The sequence below is a fragment of the Tinamus guttatus genome, unplaced genomic scaffold, assembly GCF_059628265.1.
Source record: "Tinamus guttatus ecotype Peru unplaced genomic scaffold, ASM5962826v1 Tinamus_guttatus_pri_ptg000004l, whole genome shotgun sequence".
Taxonomy (NCBI): domain Eukaryota; kingdom Metazoa; phylum Chordata; class Aves; order Tinamiformes; family Tinamidae; genus Tinamus; species Tinamus guttatus.
Genome location: NW_028288538.1, coordinates 17,314,856 through 17,332,206, shown reverse-complemented (window position 1 = coordinate 17,332,206; position 17,351 = coordinate 17,314,856). Strand labels below are relative to the sequence as shown.

Below are 17,351 nucleotides of genomic sequence, written 5' to 3'. Positions count from 1 at the left end.
CTTTGCTAGTGCTCGCTCTGTTTGTTTTAAAACGGTTGCGATTTTGCTGACTCTGCCCACGTATAATATATTAGTAATATTCCTTTCCTTTTTTCATATTTTGTTTTAACAGTCGTAGAGCGTTTTTAGGGCAGCTGCTGTCACTGAAGAAATAAATCACTTATGAACCTAAAAATTTCAGAAAGCAGAGAGTGTTTCTTTTAATATTTTAAATGCTTTAGCACCATTAGTCAAAATTAAATGACGCTGCCTGTTTTGTATTGGCACGTGAGCTTTTGTTTACTATAGCGTTGCTCAGCTCGCAGTGTGCAAGGCAGGGAGGTCTGGACTCGTGCCGCAGCGTAGCCTGGCCTGGTTGGGCATCTGCTTTGCAGGAAGTGTGATCAAGAAAACGGATTCGCTTTTTGTTTGCCACCATTTAATCTATTAGCGTAAAAAAAAACAAGTCCCATGATAGTAAGGATGGGCATGTAAAACAAAACTGTAATAAAAATAATGTCCTGTCTTTGAATAAGCTAATCATACTTTATCAGACTATAGGATTACTGTTTCTAATTAAAATGTTGTTGTTAATTAAAAATATTATTCTATTTCATTACATTTTTATTCCCTTTCTGCTTTGGTTTAATTATTATAATGAATATAATTAGTATGGGCTGTCAACTATCACTTTATTTGCATATTATATTGGATAATTGAATGTGGTCTCATAATTAAATTAACATGAATGACAGATGATTTGGCTCCCTTAGCATTGCTGTATTGGGAATAAAACCTTTTCCATATTCATTGTAGTTATAGTGTATTTTTCACATGAAAAGTCTTCACAATTCAGTTCTTCCAACTCAAGACCTTGCATGACAGGACTTTGCATGAAGAAGTTGCATGGCTCAAATGTCATTGGGCATGTATTAAAAAAAAAAAAAATCTTTGACACCGTAGAGTGCTCTATGAGAATATCTACTGTCAAACTGAAAAATATTAATATTAGAGTGTAGAACATAAAATTCGTGTGAAAGAGCTAGGAAAAGTATTTTGGGTTTATATTTTCCTTTATAAAAATAGGGTTTGTAGATAGAAGTAAGGAACTTTATTGGTGTAGCAAATATTAGTGGAAAAAAAATCAGATGCGCAAACCACACATCCTTGTAGAAGGGCTTTCATCCACAAAAGGTTGTCTTCCATTGTATCACTTGAATGAATAAAGGCTAATTTATCTGTCCCTCCAAACCTTTCCTTACTTTTCTCCCTAGACAGTCAAGCCAGCAGAAAAGTACTGCATTTTTATTGTCAATTCATAGAAAATGTAAATATTAATATCTTATAATCCATATGTTAAAAGTAGAAGCTCACAAAGTTAAGCTTAATGGTATCACTCACTCGCTAAAAATTTATCCATGCTATCTAAGTGTGAAAAATTATTGTAAAACACATTTCAGGCTTGCTATTTTGTTCCAGTTAAAGGAATAAGGAACAGTAAGATGACAGAGTATTTTGGAAGCGGAATTTCTCATGTCTTAAAAATATCTAACATCACACAGCACAGTCAAGGTATAATAAATATACTGTTTAAAAAAGTGGAAGCATAATATGAAAGCCACAGTTTTGAAAACTTCATGAAATTTATTACTCTTTCCCAACACAAAGAAAACACAGTAGATGGCCCGTGAGAAATGTTTCATACTCCTGAGTTTTTTCCGCTTCTTTAGATGAATGAAATAGTTTCATTTTCTGATGTTTTTTACATTATTTCCACATGTCAGATAGCATTTCTATCATAAAATACCAGTACATTTTATTCCATGTTAAGCAGAATAACATAATTTTAAAGTTTGTGTATGTATATCACGTATATACAGATACACATACATATATATATGATAATTATATTTTAGGTTATAAAGGGCAATTACAAAGAGACTTTAGAAGTCGCCTTACTTGTATAAAGAAATTATTCTGTACATTTGACAGTGCTTTGCTTGTACCGATTTTGAAAACGTAGTCAGTTCCCTCTAGTGTGGAGCAAGAAAAAGAAAAATACATTTAAAATGAGATAATGATTGTGAAAATCAGAAATAGAGAGTTGGCAGAATGGTTATTTAGAGGTTTTTAGTAGAGGCTATCATTAAGTTTTCATTATTTATGTTACTTTTGGGGAGTGTGCTATGACTGGATCCATTTTGATCTGGTAGGTGGGATTCTTGGGGGAAAAAAATGCATCGCAAGTGTAAACACTCCAGAATTCCCATTTTTTTGCGTATTTAATGCCCACGTTTGTAAGTAAATAGTAAATGCAATCACTTTCTTCTTATTTTGGTAGTTCCTTTTCGGAGGAGGTGGTTTTAGGACTGTGGATTTGTGCGGAGGTTGCCCATGGGCTCTCTGAACCTTTCCGAAAGCAGCCGGGGAGCTCCGGGCTGAACAGAAGCGCCCGGGAAGGCTCACGGAGCGGCGCGTTTGGCAGGCGTTGGGCACCGTGGTCCTGCCTCCCGTTTAGGAGCCCTTCGACGTGGGCGCCAAAACATCCCCCAGGGCGAGCGATACCGAAATAGAAAAGGAAAAAAAAATGTGGCGCCTTAAATCTTGGGCAGGGAGCGCTGTGGAAAAACTTGCTCGTCTTGCACGGCCCTTCGCTACGGGTAAACGGTAGGATGTTTTTCATGGCAGAAAAATACATTTTCTTGCTTTCGGTTGTAAGCTTTTTCTCAGCCAGCTCAGTAACATATCGGGTGGCTCCGTGTTTTGCAGTCTCCTCAGCCAGTGATGAGATATTTTCCCAAACCCATCACATTTATGGGAGAAGCCAGAAAACAAAATGTAATAAAAATCCCCGGCCTGTATGAGGTGGTGGCAGAGATGGTTTCAGAGGGGACAGAAAGCGCTTGCTTGAGAAGAGAGACTGTGCAGGGAGAGGCAAAAAGGTTTTCTGTAGTTTAAACCGTGGTATTTTGATTCTGCATTTTTTACATTTTACCTGTATCTCTTTTCCCCTACCTTCTGGGCATTCTGACTGGTCAGCTGAGGAAAGCACGAGGTACATTTTCAGGGACACAGAAACCTCCTCTGGTAGCTGCTGGCACCGCGGCGGCTGAGGGCTCGCTCTTCTCTTCAGTGAACGCTACGTTTTGCCTCTGCCAGTGAGAGCGAGAATGAAGCCCAAAATGGCAGCCTACAGCTACAAGTGCTGCATTCTCATTCTGTTATCTTGGCACCTGGAGATTGATGTGTCTTAAATGTTTGTTAGATGCCAGTGAGAGTTTATTTCCAAATGAATCAGTTGATTAATTGGTTACATCTTGATTTTGGTCAGATGTAGGATTCTAGTTTTCGGCTGAGCTGTGGATCATAGTGATCCCGTAGTCTTCATATAAAGCAAGTGATGGTGAAGGAACCCCAATTCAAAGATGCACGAGCATCTGTTGCACTCCTGCGAGAGCATTTGAAAAAGCAATCATTGCACAAAAAGTGCAATGTGGGACATAGCGCTAATACAAAGTCAGAAAACTGAACATCTAGGCCCTAAATTGATCCTTCTGAAGTACCAGATCTTACCAGATTCCCTTTGCACCAAAGTCCTGGGGGCCCTGGGCAGAACTGGAGTAATGCAGAGGTAGATGTGTCAATACATGTAAAAGATACACTCCTAAGGAGATAGGAAATATGAAAGTTCATGATCCTTCCTAAATGTGAAGGAGATTCTTCAGAAACAACACAGGACTAAGCAGCCAATTCTGATCATTTCAGGGTTTGGAATAAGAGCTAGGGATTTGGGATGCGCATGATAGCTTTTTTTTTTTTTTTTTGAATGTATGGAATATGTGTATTTCTCGGTTCCTTTTTTTGTGTAATAATAATTTGTCTAACCTACTGTTAGAATTATTTTGGAAACTATTATTATTTTGGAAACTACATGATTTTTTTTCTAAGAAGTTACAGTGTATTTCAGTTTCTAGCAAGGTACTCAAGTGCTTAACACTAAGCATGGGAGCAACCACAGATGTTCACATATTTAAAGCTTGGTCTTCACTAAGTTTTGCTGGTTTGGGGACCAGGCTACTGGTTTATAGTACAGGGCTAGGTGGACGCTGAAATCACAAATAGCCTTAAGGCATATTACCGTTGTTTCCATTCTCCTGCTTTATCATGTTGTATTGGAGCTCATCCTTTACCATCTCTGTTTAACATTATTTACTTATAGCTGCAATTAATTTCTATATATCCTATTTGTTATCTTTTAGCTAAAGTGACTGACTTGCCAGTTATCTCTTTGGGTGGCATTTTCTCAAGTGTTTTATGGAAAGAGTTTATTTAGCTAGATTTCCTGTTAGTATCACCTTTGATAGATGCTTTTTACGTTTTTAAATACATCACTAGCTGTATTTATCACTGTCCTATCCTAAAACATAAAAGGGCTTAGGATAAAAAAGTGCTCAGATAATTTCTTTTTCTTTGAATGATGCATGCATGTAGCACCATCAAATCTGTGTCCTGGAGCTATAAAGCTAACTCTAAAAGGATAATGTTCATCATGTGGTTTATAGAAAGACTAATGTTATTTGTGAACTCTGTTATCTATCAAACTTCTTTCTGAAAGCTTACAAGGCATTTTAAGAAAATAAATACTAGAATTTTTCAAATAGACTTATTATTGTTTTTAAATTTGAATGTACCTTTCTAGAAGATTGTTTCTGCATGGAAATGGTGTTCTGATTCCTGATAAATGTTGGGAAGAATTTAGACATTCTTTGCTCAGAGTCTTGCCAATAGCAGAGTTTGCAAAATGGAAAGAAAAGAGCTTGACCTTAAAACAGAAGAAGAGCCTAAGTGGTGACATATTCTGCTGATTAAATGCTATCCGTATGGGGTTTGTTTATATAGAAGCAAAGAAATAATGCAGATCTAACTTTGAAGAGAAACTGTGGACTACTAATATAAAGAGTTATTTCTTTTACAAAGTTATAAATAACCGGACATCAAACAAAGGCATTTAACTGTTTGATGGAAGGTCCCATGGAAATGCTGCTTTTCAGTTCCTGTTCAGTCAAGTTATTAGCTGTTTGTACAAATCAGAATTGAAATTTATATAAATGATAAATAAATAGAAAAGGAGCATTAATAGTTCCCATACCAAGAGTACAATTTTAAAATCCAAATGTTTATAATGGACATACTCAAGTTTGGAGCAAGGGTCGGCAAGATTGTGGCAATAACCAGGGTGCCCCTTTGAGACCCATTAGCTTTTTAGGGTGAGTTTTCTAAGAAAGTGGCATCTGAACATGAAAGAAGTTATGATAGAAGAGACAGTTTTAAAGACTTACTTTATAAGAAATTGAATTTTGTTGAGGCAGATGTGTTTCTAGTAAGTTAATTCATCTCACTGTGGTAATCTCTGTGTTTGTTACAAAGTAGCTATGAAATATATCATTTCACAAGCGCTTTTTTTCTCTCCAAGAACTGAGGACAGTTTAGCTTCAGGAAGTTTGGAACTTTACAAATTGATGATGCAGCTGCTGAATTAGACCGTTTCCCCATGTTTCCACTTCACATGTTAAAATAATTGTGTTTTTCACATCACGACGAGAGCGCTGCAGCTTCTCGGTCACGTTGCTGAGCGCCGCAGCCGGCCCGCGGACACGCCAGCGTCCCGCGGAGTCGCGCGAGAGCGGAGTGCTTCCATGCGCAGTGAAGTTTTGCTCCAAACTTGGCATTTGGCGGGGGTCATAGTGCCAATTTCAGTTCTCTCCTTGGCAGCCCTCCTTTCTCTGTTGCCTTAAAGCAGCAAGAACCAATTTTTCCTCCCTTTTTTTTTTTTTTTCCTCTTGCAGACGGAAGAAAGCAACAGCCCGCAGAGAGTGCCAGCAAGCGGCTTTGGGTTCCTGCGGCCGCCTTGCCAAGCCGGCGTCCGGCGGCTGCTGGCAGCCCTGGTGGCACCGGCCCCTTCCAGGTGCTCCGCTGGCCACCATCTCGGCAGCGGCAGTCAGACATGGGCTCGTTTATTGGCTGTAGCACTGTTCTTAATGCACTTACCAAAAGGAATAGAAATAATAAGCAACACAGTCAATAGTAATAGCTAAGATAACCCTTAACAACATTAACGCAAGTGCAGTTTTACAATTTTTGATCATCCCAGGCCGAGACTGCAGCTTCAATGTGCTGGAGAGATGGAAGGCAATACATTTATTTTCAGACAAACTCTTCTGAAAAGATGAAACCGAGTTTAACGTCTTGGCTTTTCTTGAGCAGCTGAGCTGTGTTCTGAGGTGAGCAAAGATTTCAGTTTGACCTGAGTTGGCCTGGGAAACGTCTGCCCACGGAGATTGTGGGCAAGCACCCCAGAGCGAAAGGAGGGGCTCAAGCCGAGCTGCACCGCGCCAGGGCACTTCTGGTAGCGCCTGACGTTACTTCAGTCGCATCCTCCCGTTACGTGTCTGGAAAAGTCTTCAGCAAGTCTCCCCGAAATGAAACGAGATTGATGATGGTAAAGTACACGGCCCCGTTCCGGAGCGGCCCGCCGTGCAGGGCTCCCTGCGTGCCCGGTCACGTCCCCGCGGCCAGCTCGGGCTGCGTCCCCAAGCCCTGAGCTTCGAGGTCCCGGGAAAACGGGATCACCGTTGGCAGCGGCGCTGTGGTGAGTGGGTCGCAGGAGATGGACTGTCTTGGTTAGCCAATGCGCCTGCGGCACTGGGGAGCTGCTCGGGCCAGCTAAAGGCACGCGCCGTGGGGGGCTGCTGCTCGACAGCTCCCTGTCGGGTTTACAATGGCTCGTTTTTCACCTGTAACCCTGTGACCAGGTTGTTTTATTATGATTTTGCAGGGCAGGGGAAGTGGGCAGCCCTAGAGAAATAATAAGACTGCAAATATAATTACCTGGCAAGCTTCCCTGTGCTTTCCTGGGCTTGGGGTTTTCCAGGTGTAAGGGCAGCCCTCAATGCAACATCTTCCTCGCCGCGGTCGCTCCCAAGTACTGGGATTCTCTAGAGTAACCCAGTTTGGTTGCTTGAGAACTGGCTTTTTGCATCAGTTGAATACTTGCTTTTTAGTTCTTTGTTCTGCCTCTGCAGAGACAAAAAGCTTTCTGCTGGCTTTCTGTGCCTCCCGACCAGAAAATGAATTAGCCTCTTTGAAAGATAATTCCAGTGTTTTTATGTTGTGTATGGGCAGAAATAACTGACATGAGTAATGCCTCTCCAGAGCTGCAAATGTCCAAGTGAAACAGGGAAACCTAAATCCATCAGTAGAACTAAACTAAATATTACTTTAAAAATCAGCACTTCCACTCTCCAGTAATCCTGGACTAACCTTCTGCAGTACACAAGAAGCAGCAAAGATCATGATCTAAGACTCAGCTACTTTTTTGTGACTTGTGATAAAATATCGGGTAATATTTAATGTGTGCTTAGAACATTTAAAAAACAATCTGTGATCTTAATCTGCTTTGAAGTTGCTAGAAAAAAATTAAATTCATTTAATTTCTCTTTTTTAAATTCTTGACCTATGGAAAACCTGGGCAATTACAACCTGGAAACAGAAATGTGGATGGCCACCAGTATACTAGTACTTAGGTTTTTTTAAAAAAAAGTGAATTTTCATGATGCTATTTGTGCCAGTCCTTGGAATTTAGTAGCACACATCTCTGCTTGTGTATCTGATACGGATATATTAGACCTTAAGTAATATATGAATGACAAACTCAACTTAGATTTGTGTAATATCTGTTCAGTACTTTACATGCATTCTTCAGATTTCTGAGTGAAATTTTAGTTTTCTCAGGGAAACCTTTTTTTATCGCTCCGTTACAGGGTGTTCATCCGCTCCATCACTGGGTTAAAAGGTGTGCCAGGTGCTTCTTTCTGTGAAATTAAACGTGGACTTGGTGCAATCTGACTGGTGATCGGAGGTGTCATCGCTGATCTGTATCATTGGAAAGCAGCCCCTTGATCAGTGTTTCCCGTCCTTTCGGATGCCCTTTGGGCTCCCTGGACGTGGGCTGCCGGCGGCCACCCCGAGGCTGCAGCCGAGAACGCCTCCCGTGCGCCCGGGGAAGCCTTATCTCCCAGGCAAATGATGAGCTCCCCGCGCAGCTTTATTGCTGCTCTGTACCACGAGGAGCTTTTAATTTTTTTGACTGATTGTCTTTTTTATTGCTCAAGTGCTGGGTGGCATATCGCTGGCTTTTGTCACTGCAGCCTGTTTTGAAAGACTGACTTTTATACTGCTTCAGCCTTTCACAGCTAGAAGAATTGCAGCAAACCAGTAAGCAGGGACTTGTGCAGTGAATGTTGGCCCAAATACATTTGTGTAGGAATGAATGGATTCCATCTAGAGACCTGGGAAATTGGGACCCCAGCTTTTTCAACTGCAGAAATATCAGTGCAACAGATGGGATGGCTCCCGCCCTCGGGAGCGCGTGAGGGCACTTCCCAGCGTGGGGAGCAGGGACTGCTGCCCGGCTCCTGCTCCTGGAAGGAGTTGGTGGGAGCTGCAGGAGCGGCGGGGAGGGACAGGTCACCACGGACAGGCAGCCTGGGAAGGGGCTGCTCAGCAAGGAGGCCTCGCGGGTCGTCCCATCAGTCATGGAGGTTTTTAAGCAGTCGGGAGCAGGCGCTTGGTCAGGAAACAGCGTTTCGGAACCGCATTTGCTGTCTGTTACCCGTGTGCGCTGCAGTCAGGGCACAAGCGGTCCTGGAGACGGCGAGTAGGTTGTGTGGTTGCAGGGTCAGTCTCCTAACGTCTGTTGGGCCAAAAATAATGCAGGTAAGTGGGGGCCTCTTCTGTGAGATTCATACGAGTTAACCCAGCTATTGAGGCAAAAATAGTAAAGCTGTAGGAGTGCCTTCATTTTCTTTTGATTTTTGAATGATATATAGAAAACAATAGTATGAGTTGCCTTTTTTGTAGAAAAGAAATGAAGCTTTTATGACTTCGACAGAGAGGTCTCAAGTCACAAAAACAAATAAGCACAAATGGACATCCCTGGGACCTAGGCACATATCTAAAGTTAAGCAGGGGCTTAAGTGCTTGACTGCACAGAAATGCAGTGATTTAATTAGGATCTTGTTACATTTGACAAGCATTATCTGAGGCTGGAGAGAGAGACATAAGAAAAGCTAATTCCAGGTAGATGTGCCTGGGTGCCAGTATGTGGCAGGAGGAAGAGCAGCTTTTCCTCACTGCATTTCAGTGAGGAGGTTTGAACTTCTATTAGAGTTTTATAAAATGAGTATTCCAGGTATGTAAAATGTACCAGGATCATTCAGAAAGAAGAGAGGAGTGTCTGTTATTAAAAAAAAAAAAAAAGTCATCATCAAGAAGTCTTATACAAGGTTTTAATTTATTTTATTTATTGGTCATCTGTTAAGTCAAGTGCTAGGCTTCATTTTCTCCAAAAATTGATGATGAATACAAACTCTGCTGGGGTATTTTTCCTTTTTTTCCAATGAATAATTAGTTCATGATTTTTTTTTCTAAGTATCTAATGCAGTGTATCAGGTTTAGTAACCATATTGGTACAATGAGCTAAAATCATTAAAATTGATTCCAGGCAATCAGCAGCTCTGCTACATAGGCTTCCTATCCTTCATGTTGACGCTATGATGATAACTCAGCCCTGCAAAAGAAAAATAGAGTAAAACGGTGATTCCATGAATGGTGCCTGGCTATAGGCAGTGTTAGGGCGAGAAGCGTTCCCTAATTATCCAGGCATTGCTAGAACAGGTAGAGGAAGTTCAGTGAATGAAAAATAAAGTATTCTAGAAACTGCTTTTCAAGTATCTGTTTATCAGCTATAGTAGCTGTTAAAAAGAAACCACAATTCTGTTGTTCTCTCCTGAATCAGAAATACCGATTGCAGTTATTTTAGATCAGTAATGATTGCTTTTCTGTTATAGTGGTTACACAATTTGAGATTTTTCTGATAAATTCTATACTTGTAAAAGCACTTCATATCCATCAGCAATCATTTCCTTACAGAACTGTAGCTGATAATTAAATTCAGAAGTATCCAAGTGCTTTATTGATGAAGTAGGTATTTTTCTCACAAGCACAATGTCTGAACGTATGCGTAACTGTCACATATTTGGCCGTCTTTTAAAAATTCCTTCTGGCTTTAAGGGCATTAAGGCATTTCTACTAGTATTCAGAAAGGTTTTCAGTGTCTTTTTGGCTAGTGAACTAAAAAATGCAAACTATTACTTTGTTGATTTTGTTTCTAAACTGAACTGCATTATCGACCGAGAGTGTGTTCTTAACGTATTGTTAAAAGTGCTTTGAAAACTTGTAAATCCCTGTAATTTATGTTCCTGTGGTCTCGACTGCTCCTTTCTGTCCTTCTGGTTTTAATTTGAATGCAGTCTTGTCTGGGTGTGTACCTGTAAAATTGTGTTTTTCCAAGTACAATTTACAGTCATGACCTTAAGTTTTACAGTGCTCCTAACCTTATAGGAGCTTCTTTCTATACCGAAAAGCCAACTTTGGGTCAAGCAGCTCTTTCATATTATAATTGTATAATCGAGGTTACTTGGACCAGATCTGATTTGGGCATTTTTTAGTTTATCGCAAAGACTTTGTAGGAATATCAAGTAAATCAGAAAAGTGCCTTTGCAAGGAGTGCAGTAATAGCATTGCCTTACTTCTTCAGACGTACACAGTTGTAAACTTAGCCTGCTTCATGACAACAGTCCCATTTATCTAAACAATTCTCCTTTTAGAGTCAATGGCACTGATAGAAACTAAGATAAGAAGTGCAGATGGGAGGATCTTGCGGAGTCTCCGCTTACCGCAGCTCCTTGCCGGGCGCCTCACAATCACCTTTTCTTCTCGGTGCCCGCGAACGGCAGCAGACGTCCCGGTGAAACACAGGCTCCTCTCATTGCTAGAGAGCTGCCCAGTAAAGGATGATGGAGCGTCGTAGGGGTTTTTACAGTCCGGGTGATCTCTTTCCGTCTTTTTTTTTTCTTTTATGTTTAGATGGTATGGGGTTCGGGTTAGTTTTTGTTTTGTATCTGTAAATTGTCATAGTCCCTCTTTCTATAATGCTCTGTCTTTTAAATGGAAGGATGAAATGAAATGATCAGCATTCAGATTAATCTGTTTCTCACTCATTTATTGTCTTTTGGGGTACAGGGAAAAGAAATTTCAGAGCCGTGTATTTGTTGTGTTCCTCTGTAGTACAAATAATGCTTGCACACTAAAGCGGAAGTTATTTGGACTTAATGTTCTCAGAGTTATTTTAAGTATTTATGAATTTTTAATTCTCACCAGGCTCGTATTTGCAGCGTGACTCTCAGCAGTTAACAGGAAGGGAACAGCTAGATTGATCACGTGTGTTAATTGTGTTACCTTTGCCTTTTCAGGTGATTGTGCAGTCGGGCCGTCACCCCACGGTGCTGCAGAAGCTGTGCCAGTTGCCGTTCCAGTACTTCAGCGATCCTCGCTTAATCAAAGTGCTCTTCCCTTCGCTCATAGCCGCCTGTTACAATAACCCTCAGAACAAGCTCATCCTGGAGCAGGAGATGAGCTGTGTTTTGCTCGCCACCTTCATTCAGGTAGCTATTCCCACACTGCAGCTCCCCCATTTCTCTCGGCTTCTCCCTGTGTATGGAAATCATTTGCCTTAAGTAAAATAAGTAAACACCACTGAAGTGCTCTACGATACGATGCCGTTCTTTTCAAACCACAGATTATATCTGTACTTGAAACATCTTAGGACGCTGGAAGGTTGCAGGGTAGTCCAGGTTCTCGCTGTCCCGCGCAGGATCCTGTTTTCATTAAAGTTACGGGCTGTGCTGGTCAGGTTTGGTGTAGGTCCTGCCTTTACAGGACGATTCTTAAAGTCTTTATTAAAAAAAAAAAAAAAAAAAAAAAAAACACTTCACATGTAGCATATCTGAAATTTGTATATTAATCTGTTTACATATATGTGCACAGTTGTATACTGTGTACAACAGATTTACGGGGAGAACTGACATGTATATATTTTATGCAGAAAATACACAGAACATATGTTTTGGCTCTAATCTTGCAATCTCTGCTTTTGACAGTAAGCCACGGAGGTCGTTAGGAATACTGTTTTGAATAAGGATTTAAAGCATTTTTGTTCCCTTTGAGAAAATGTATATTCTGTGCTTTATTTATCAGATTTTGTGCATGCCTCATGGTTTCCATACATGTTATTGACTATCTTCAGATGAATAAATGCAGTTTTCATTAAATAGTGTGCTATTAAGAAAAACAAAACAAAACAAAATACGAAGTTTGGGGGTTTTTAATGCCGCTAGAACTCCGAATCAGTCACCTGAAAGTTAATCTTGTTGATACAGCCATGTTAGTGAAATGTCTTTTCCTGATGCTTTACAGCTAGTCCAATATGCATTTCGGAGGGAGGGCACAAGAACTAAATATTTACTAGGAGTCCTAGTGTAATATCAAACTTCTGAGTGCTACTACTTTTTATCCATTTAATACTAAAATAATAGTTAAAAATATTAAATGTTGTATTAAAAATATGTGAAAATATTTGCCATGTTGTAATGTAGTAGTATTTGAATACAGAGTTTTAATTCATGTTTTACTTTATACTGAAATATTCCAATATAAAAACTACAGACTGTGATTTAGCAACAGAAGTGGCAAAAAGATAATGTAAATTACTACAGATAGATGCTATGGTTTGATCTTTTTATTCCTTCAGCCAAAAAGTATGAGTGTAGGGGGATTGTCCCATAGCTGGAAAATTAGAGCTGTTTACCTTGCTTTCTTTACTGTAAAAGAGAGATTGGTACTTAAATCCCTGGTTGGCTATAGTTAAGCATAAGTGTATTTACAAGGATCAACATAATTTGATTTCTAGTTAGGAGTATATTTGTACCTTGGATGCCAAGTCCACACACTGTTCTTTCAGGCTTCTAAAAAAAGTGTAGTATTAAAATATAGAAGTTCCTCATGTTGTATAAATTACGGTTTCTTTGCTGGCTTCAGTGGTATTTCAACTTTCTACCCAAGTTAAAATCTTATCCCTAATACTCAACATTCACCAAAAAATAATTCTGGAAAGAACCAAAAAATGTTAAAATATATTTTAAAATGTATTGAATGTGCACAGATATTGTACCCGGGATGCACCAAGTGACTTGCCTCTCTCTCTGCATTGCAATTCGCTGCTGTTTGTCAAACAAACCTCTTATTTGCTTCAGTGGCAGTTTTGGTGAAGACTGTAAAATGTTTGCTCATGACTAGAAAATGAGATTCTTCCTGTGCCAGGGAATGCAAAAAGAAGCCCTGTTTATGTAACTTTTTGGTGGCGTGTAAGAATATGCCAGTTAAATACAGTACTTTAAAGAAATGTGTGCAGTATAAATCAAGGGGAAATTATTGCAAGATTTTACAACTTTTCATGTCATACCTGCCTATCAACAGATTTATTTTCCTCGTCTGAAGTTTGCATCATCCTTTTTATTGCTGTTACTTTTATTTCTAGATGAGAAATTTTAAAAGTATCTAAGTGTATATATGATTTGCTAAATTGTATTTCCTACGTGAAATAAAGTACCTTCTGTGCTCGGTGAATCCTGGAACAAAAGCTACAGCCTGGAACGCCGCGGCTGCTCTGCGGTATCGGCGCGCGCTGCCCGGGCTGCGCCGAGCGCCGCGCGGCCGTGCGGGCTCCCGCCGGCCCTCCCGCGGGAGCAGCGACTGCACCGCACCGGGCACCCAAATCCTGTCACCTGAGCGCGCTCCGCCGCCGGAGCATCCGGAGGGACACACGCCGGCGCGGGAGCGGCGCTCGCTCCCAGGAGAGCAGCGCTCGGACGCCGAGGCCACCGGGAAGCAGAGCCCAGGAACCCGGCGCTGGGGGGAGATGCGAAAGGAGCGTGTTTGGAGTCGGCAGTGCAAGGCGGAAGCGCTCCGCATTTTATGCAGACATCGCTGCAATCGTAAATTAAAAGCCACGATAAAAAATTATTTCCTGAGGAAGCATTAAAGCCTTGCTTTTCCTATAGCGTGTATTAAAAAGGGTAATTCCTCAAAAAAAAAAGAAAAAAAAAGAAAATGCTCTCTATGTTACAGAATTTAGCAGTATTCTGTTATGAGATGTAGCAAACAAAACAGTTTAAAAGGTATTAGTATTTTTGAACGACCATAGAAAGACTTAAAAAAAATTAATTCCTCAGATAAATCTGACAAGCTGATGCCTTTTTTTTGTTTTCTTTCCTGTAGGATTTTGCACAGAATTCAGGCCAAACGGATAATCAGCCATCTCAGCAGAGGGGTACGTCTCCATTGAAATGTATTAACATAGTAATTAGGTAACAAAGCAGGTAGAGATGGCATTTTATTTCAGTGTGTATTTCTGCGTATGTATCACCATGAAAAGAATAGAGGAAATTGCAAAAAAATATTGGGAGAAGGTCTCTAACTTAACTTTTTTGTATATGACTTCCAGTAGTATCAGAAATTCAGAATATTAATTAAATGCAATGTGATACTTTGTCTCAAAATATGATACTGTACATGGACATTCTTAATTAGCTCTCACAAAGGATATTGGCAAATGGTCCGGCATCCTGCAGTCACACAGACATACCGATGTACCAAGGAGCCAAAAACTAGTGAAAAACTGTGGTGTGATTATCCAGCACTGTGTCCGTATGCAGAAGAGCCCCTTTTTTTCCACAGTCATTGCAAATACTCTGTCGAATACAGTTAACCACTGTAGGCTAAACATTTGAAAACTACTCAGCTAAGACAGCTATTACTTGTTAAACAAGCAAGAAATTCAAGTGTGTTGATGGGAATCTGGTCACAAGTCGTCTGGATCTCATAGAAAGTGCAGTAGTCCCTCGAATAGGCATTTGCTCCCTAATAGCAAGTAGAAATGTGCCACAGTTACCAGTTTGTATTTTGCTGCCTTTTTTTTTTTTTTGGGGGGGGGGTGTAGAAGATGAGCGGGTCTAAGTGTAACACGTAAATGTGATGCTTAAAAACAAATTATGAAATGTAAAATTAATGTAAATCTGTGGCGATTTCTACTATCAACATTGCAGCTTTTAGTTTGAAACAGCCCCGTGCAGTGTTTATTACACAAACCTTCCAGGCTTGTGTCGGCGTGAGAATCTGCTCACGCAACCTGAGTGAAAACTCCCTTTTTTTATTCTCATGACTCAAACTGAGTGAACTTTTAAACAAAGATGAGTAACATGTGAGTGCCATTTCCAAGCACACCCTGGCTGCAAAAAGCCGAGGTAATAGCGATGAGAGAATCCAGGATTATTGTGATCAATCTATCTCACTTCAGCAGGAAGGATGGAGCCCCCCCAAAAAAACAAAGGAGACAAAGCTCTGCTTTGTTCAGTGCTGCGGGTGCTTTGGGCCGCACGAGCCCGAGATGCAAAAGGCACAAGGATGCAAAACCTGCAAGCGCGCAGAGCACGGGGCCCATAACTTCAAATCCCCTGAGGCTTCCTCAGACCCTTGGACCCCCTAGCAAAATGAAGCCCCACGGAGGCCTGACATCACGATCTGAGAGCGCTCTAGTGGGGAATGGGGCTGGGATCAGCTGCGGGTGCATTACTCATAATTTACTGCCGTCTTATCTTAAGAGGGAATAATGTGGTAATTTTATGTTCTGTCTCCAACAGAGAAATTTTTCAGTGCCCAAGACTATCTGGAGCTCTGCAACCGGTTCCCCCGCCAGTCCTGGGAGGAAGCACGGCATTTCTTCCTGAAAAAATGAGCACATCCGCACCGGTTTTAGGGCGCCTACGCTTGAGTGGAATGATCTGGGCCAGCCGCCCATTTGGAAAGCCTGAAAAGTTTTGATACCCTAAACACTTATTCTGTAGATATATGTAATTTGCACTATTTATATCTTAAGTACTGTAGATAATTCTGAGTTCTGTTTTGTAATTTTGGGCAATTCGCGTTTATTTCCTTCCCTTGTCCCACGTCACGATCAGAGTGGTCTCTGCACCGTGGTGCCTGCGCTGCAACACGGCTGAGAGGAGGTGGCGAAGAGGAGAAGAAAAAATGTTCTATATATCTTGTAATAAAATAACTTATTGTGGCCGTAGCGCGGCTGCTGTGTGACAAAGGTCCGTGCGCTCCAACTGCCCCAAGGGTGCAAGGCGCTTGAGGGAACGAGCCCTGTGTGTGGAGTTATTTCTGATCAAAAGTCTGAGGAATTGGTCAGATCCGGGTGCAAGGCCCGTTCCTAGCTTATTTTGGGGGCGATTTAGGACGGTTTCTAACCCATGCGCGTTTTTTACGTTTCCATAAATCTTTAATAAAGCTCGTTCAACCCGTGTGCTGTCCGCTACCGTTAAAACCGTTAGCGCCCGCGCGGCCCCGCGACGCTTCTGTCCTGCGCGTGACGCCCGCGCCGCGGCCGGACGCAACCGGCTCGGACCGGCCAGAACCGGCGCGGCGGCAGCGCCAGCCCCCGGCGCGGCGCCCGCCGCCTCAGCAGCGGCGGGAGGCCCAGGGCGGCCCGGCCGGGGCTGCCGCGGAGCAGGGAGGAAGGCGCCGCCGGGGCCCGGAGCGCTGCTCCGCGCAGCCCCGCGGCCTGAAATGGGAGCCCGGCGCGCAGCGCTTCGCCAAGCCCAGGACGCGGGTGAGTCCAAGGCCCCGCGGCGGGGAGGGAGCGGGGAGCCCCGGCCCCACCTGCCCGGGCGGGAGGCACGAGCCCCTCCGGGCCGTGCCCGGCGCCCCGCGCTCCTCCCGCAAGCCCCGACCGCGGCAGGACAGGTCCCCGCCGGCCCCAGGGCGGCCGCGCCGCGCTCTTCCCGGCGCCAACCGCAGACGAGGAGCCGCCGCGTCGACGGGCCGGTAACGCGGAGCCCCCTCCGCGGGCCCGGCCGCGGCAGGTGCCCGCAAGGGGAAAGGGGAAGCGCCGCTTCGGGGCCCAGGAATATGCGGCGCGGGGACCCTGCCCGGGAGCGGCCCCGCCGCCGCCTTTGCGTCTCACTCGTCGTCGTTTTTTTTTTTTTTTTTTTATTAAGTCCAAAATATTTAATCCCACTATTCAACCGCTGCTCCGACAATAAATAACAATAACTTACTTTTTGTTCGTTAAAGGCTCAAACAATCCGTCCTCCGTCCAGCGATAACTTAACATCATTACGACTGTTTTTTGTTTGTTTTGTTTTGTTCTTCCCGATAAAAAGTCTCGTTTCCGCGTCCCGTTTTTTTTTTGAAATTTTTCCGAGGCACCGGCGTGAGATGAGGGCTGCGCGGGCGCGGAGGGGCGCGCACGCCGGGGCCGCTCCGCCCGCCGCTCCCTTCACGGCGCCCATGGCCGGGAGAGCCGTGTTTCTCGGGGAGAGAAACATCGAAATCCGCCGGGAAACAACAAAAAA

The 17,351-nt window shown here is 42.6% G+C and overlaps 1 protein-coding gene across 1 annotated transcript in view; it reads left to right on the top strand.

The window, feature by feature from the left end:
• SCAPER (S-phase cyclin A associated protein in the ER) overlaps positions 1 to 15,766 on the top strand; it is a 129,650-nt gene extending 113,884 nt beyond the window's left edge. The window contains exons 30-32 of the mRNA XM_088520634.1: positions 11,352 to 11,543; positions 14,215 to 14,266; positions 15,636 to 15,766. Of these exons, the coding sequence (XP_088376760.1) occupies positions 11,352 to 11,543; positions 14,215 to 14,266; positions 15,636 to 15,730 (339 nt within the window). The 3' untranslated portion in view covers positions 15,731 to 15,766. The remainder of the gene's footprint in view (positions 1 to 11,351; positions 11,544 to 14,214; positions 14,267 to 15,635) is intronic.
• Positions 15,767 to 17,351: the final 1,585 nt, after the last annotated feature.